The sequence below is a fragment of the Limulus polyphemus genome, unplaced genomic scaffold (genome assembly GCF_000517525.1).
Source record: "Limulus polyphemus unplaced genomic scaffold, Limulus_polyphemus-2.1.2 Scaffold5424, whole genome shotgun sequence".
NCBI lineage: Eukaryota > Metazoa > Arthropoda > Merostomata > Xiphosura > Limulidae > Limulus > Limulus polyphemus.
This window is the reverse complement of record NW_013671034.1, coordinates 51,119-54,869: the sequence shown is the minus strand read 5'-3', so window position 1 is coordinate 54,869 and position 3,751 is coordinate 51,119. Positions and strand designations below refer to the sequence as shown.

The 3,751-nt window shown below is 36.4% G+C and overlaps 1 protein-coding gene across 3 annotated transcripts in view; it reads left to right on the top strand.

Annotated features, from left to right (window-relative positions):
• LOC106472567 (OTU domain-containing protein 7B-like) overlaps positions 1 to 3,751 on the top strand; it is a 33,820-nt gene that overhangs the window by 7,152 nt on the left and 22,917 nt on the right. For all 3 annotated transcript variants that reach the window (XM_022401126.1, XM_022401125.1, XM_013933221.2), the window contains exon 6: positions 2,523 to 2,647. In XM_022401126.1, the coding sequence (XP_022256834.1) occupies positions 2,523 to 2,647 (125 nt within the window). The remainder of the gene's footprint in view (positions 1 to 2,522; positions 2,648 to 3,751) is intronic.

The window sequence follows — 3,751 nt, the reverse complement described above, 5'->3', positions numbered from 1 at the left end:
AATAATATGGGTACCCTTGATGTTAGCGATACCTTTAGCAGTAATTCCAATAATATGTGTACCTTGCTGTTAGTGATATCTTTAGCTGTAATTCCAATAATATGTGTACCCTCGCTGTTAGTGATACTTTTAGTTGTAATTCCAATAATATGGGTACCCTCGCTGTTAGAGATACCTTTAGCTGTAATTTCAATAATATGGGTACCCTCGCTGTTAGAGATACCTTTAGCTGTAATTCCAATAATATGGGTACCCTTGCTGTTAGTGATACCTTTAGCTGTAATTCCAGTAATATGGGTACCCTTGCTGTTAGTGATACCTTTAGCTGTAATTCCAGTAATATGGGTACCCTTGCTGTTAGTGATATCTTTAGCTGTAATTCCAATAATATGGGTACCCTTGCTGTTAGTGATACCTTTAGCTGTAATTCCAATAATATGGGTACCCTTGCTGTTAGTGATATCTTTAGCTGTAATTCCAATAATATGGGTACCTTTGCTGTTAGTGATATCTTTAGCTGTAATTTCAATAATATGGGTACCCTCGCTGTTAGTGATATCTTTAGCTGTAATTCCAATAATATGGGTACCCTTGCTGTTAGTGATATCTTTAGCTGTAATTCCAATAATATGGGTACCCTTGCTGTTAGTGATACCTTTAGCTGTAATTCCAATAATATGGGTACCCTTGCTGTTAGTTCAGATTTTATGTTAATAGTAGATCTGATAACACTTGTTCCTCAGATTTTATATTAATACTAGATTTGTTGTATCTAACTTCAAGATAAGTTGGTAGGGAAGATTATATTAAGTTACAAGTACAGTGTTACAACATTTGTTGTATCTAACTTCAAAATAAGTTGGTAGGGAAGATTATATTAAGTTATAAGTACAGTGTTACAACATTTGTTGTGTCTTCAAGATAAGTTGTTAGGGAAGATTATATTAAGTTACAAGTACAGTGTTACAACATTTGTTGTATCTTCAAGATAAGTTGTTAGGGAAGATTATATTAAGTTACAAGTACAGTGTTACAACATTTGTTGTATCTAACTTCAAGATAAGTTGGTAGGGAAGATTATATTAAGTTATAAGTACAGTGTTACAACATTTGTTGTATCTTCAAGATAAGTTGGTAGGGAAGAGTATATTAAGTTATAAGTACAGTGTCACAACATTTGTTGTATCTTCAAGATAAGTTGGTAGGGAAGATTATATTAAGTTACAAATACAGATTTAAAATGTTTTTATTGTTTTAGCTTTTAGAGAAGCTGGTAGGGAGGATTATATTAAGTTTTGGTTATACTGTTGTCAAGTCCTTCAAGGAACATGAAATCTATGACAGTGTATAAAACAAACTACTGTTGTTTGTGTGTTAAATAAGTAGGAATATGCTCGATTCTTTCATTAATGTTATTTTCATTAATAGTTTTGGCTAGAATACTTAATATATCAATTTTCGTTATTTTTATCATAAATAGTATTATCTGACAAACACGTTCAACATACAGGAAAGATGTAGGGGCCCTCTGGGGGAGACATTTAATTATTGACCCCCCCTTTATGTCACTACATGGGGGGGTGGGGGCATGGAATGTGAAAGGTTTGATAACAGTCGCCCTATGAGTTATATGTGGACATAATGCACATGGAAGACACTGGGGTCCTTGAACAGATTTAACCTCCAGCCAATCTGTCACCTCCCAGGATCCCTTAGGTGCATGCCACGTTTGGTGACAATCGATCTAATAGTTTGTCAGTTATAAGTATACGCAGACAGAGCTTTTTGTTAAATAATGGTGTATAGGTTTTTCATTGTTAGCTTAGTATATGGATTTAGATCTAGCACAAATCTAAGCATTGTAAGATATTATTGGAATTACTGCTAAAGATATCACTAACAGCAAGGGTACCCATATTATTGGAATTACAGCTAAAGGTATCACTAACAGCAAGGGTACCCATATTATTGGAATTACAGCTAAAGGTATCGAAACACGTTTTATCAGATCTAGTATTAATATAAAATCTGAGGAACAAGAGTTTTCAGATCTAGCATTAATATAAAATCTGAGGAACACGTGTTATCAGATCTAGTATTAATATAAAATATTAACATGTGTAAGGATGGGGCTTTTTTTCAAGGCTTGTGACAGTGGTGCAAGGTAATAGCTCACTGTTATGCAGAATGGTGAGTATCTGTCTGAAATACACCTTAAGGTAAGGAAAATGTTAACTCTTGGCAGGTGTAATGGAAATTATTTATCTTACTGAAAAGTATTGTGTTAATATGTCTTACAGAAAGGCATATTTACAAGTACAGATTTTAAGAACTATATTAGTTGAGATAAGACTACCATTTGAACCTTCATTTAATAAAGCCTAGTGTAAAATAAATACTTGGGCTGATTTTGTGAAATTTATGGACTTATCACAACTTTAATTTAGAGATTAACTTTCAAGACAAAGTGAAAGATTATGCATAATTTCCCACTCTTCTTATTGGTTATCTTGCCTTTTCAGTCCGGTCTAGTCTACTGTGAGCAAGAGTGGCAGAGAGAATGGCAGACTCTGCTAAAGATGGCATCTCCAGAACCTCGACCCAATAACAAAGAAATGACCAATAGTGTCAGCTGGCAGAATAAAAGGTGTGGTAAAACTTATGAAGTATGATTTCGAGATTATATATATACAACACACTTGCTGCAAAATTTTAAAATTGTGAAATATATCAGTTAGTTTGAAAAGTTAGTAGTTCAAAATTTAAAGTAGGATTTTATATTAATACTAGATCTGAAAACACTTGTTCCTCAGATTTTATATTAATACTAGATCTGATAACATGTGTTCTTCAGATGTACTGTACCAGCCTGTAATGTAATTATCATTGAACTATAGCCCTCCACCAAAAGGAAGGTGATCCATGTTGTAGTAATCTATGAGCACTATCATGTAATGAAAAAAGTTACACATCCCTCAATCAACTAGTCACCATGAATGTCACCAAGAAACCCCCACCACCCAGAAAGTTACACATCCCTCAATCATCTAGTCACCACGACTGACACCAAGGAACCCCACCACCCAGAAAGTTGCACATTTCTCAATCAACTGTTCACCACGACTGACACCAAGGAACCCCTCCACCCAGAAAGTTACACATTCTACAATCAACTAGTCACCACGACTGTCACCAAGGAACTCCCACCACCAAGAAAGTTGCACATCCCTCAATCAACTTGTCACCACGAATGTCACCAAGGAACTCCCACCACCTAGGAAGTTACACATCCCTCAATCAACTGTTCACCACGAATGTCACCAAGGAACTCCCACCACCTAGAAAGTTACACATCCCTCAATCAACTAGTCACCACGACTGTCACCAAGGAACTCCCACCACCCAGAAAGTTACACATTCTCAATCAACTAGTCACCACGAACTGTCACCAAGGAACTCCCACCACCCAGAAAGTTACACATTCGTCAATCAACTAGTCACCACGAATGTCACCAAGGAACTCCCACCACCCAGAATGTTACACATTCTTCAATCAACTAGTCACCACGACTGTCACCAAGGGACCCCCACCACCCAGAAAGTTACACATTCTTCAATCAACTAGTCACCACAACTGTCACCAAGGGACCCCCACCACCCAGAAAGTTGCACATTCCTCAATCAACTGTTAATCAGGACTGTCACCAAGAAAGTTGTATATCCCTCGATCAACTGTTTACCATGACTGTCA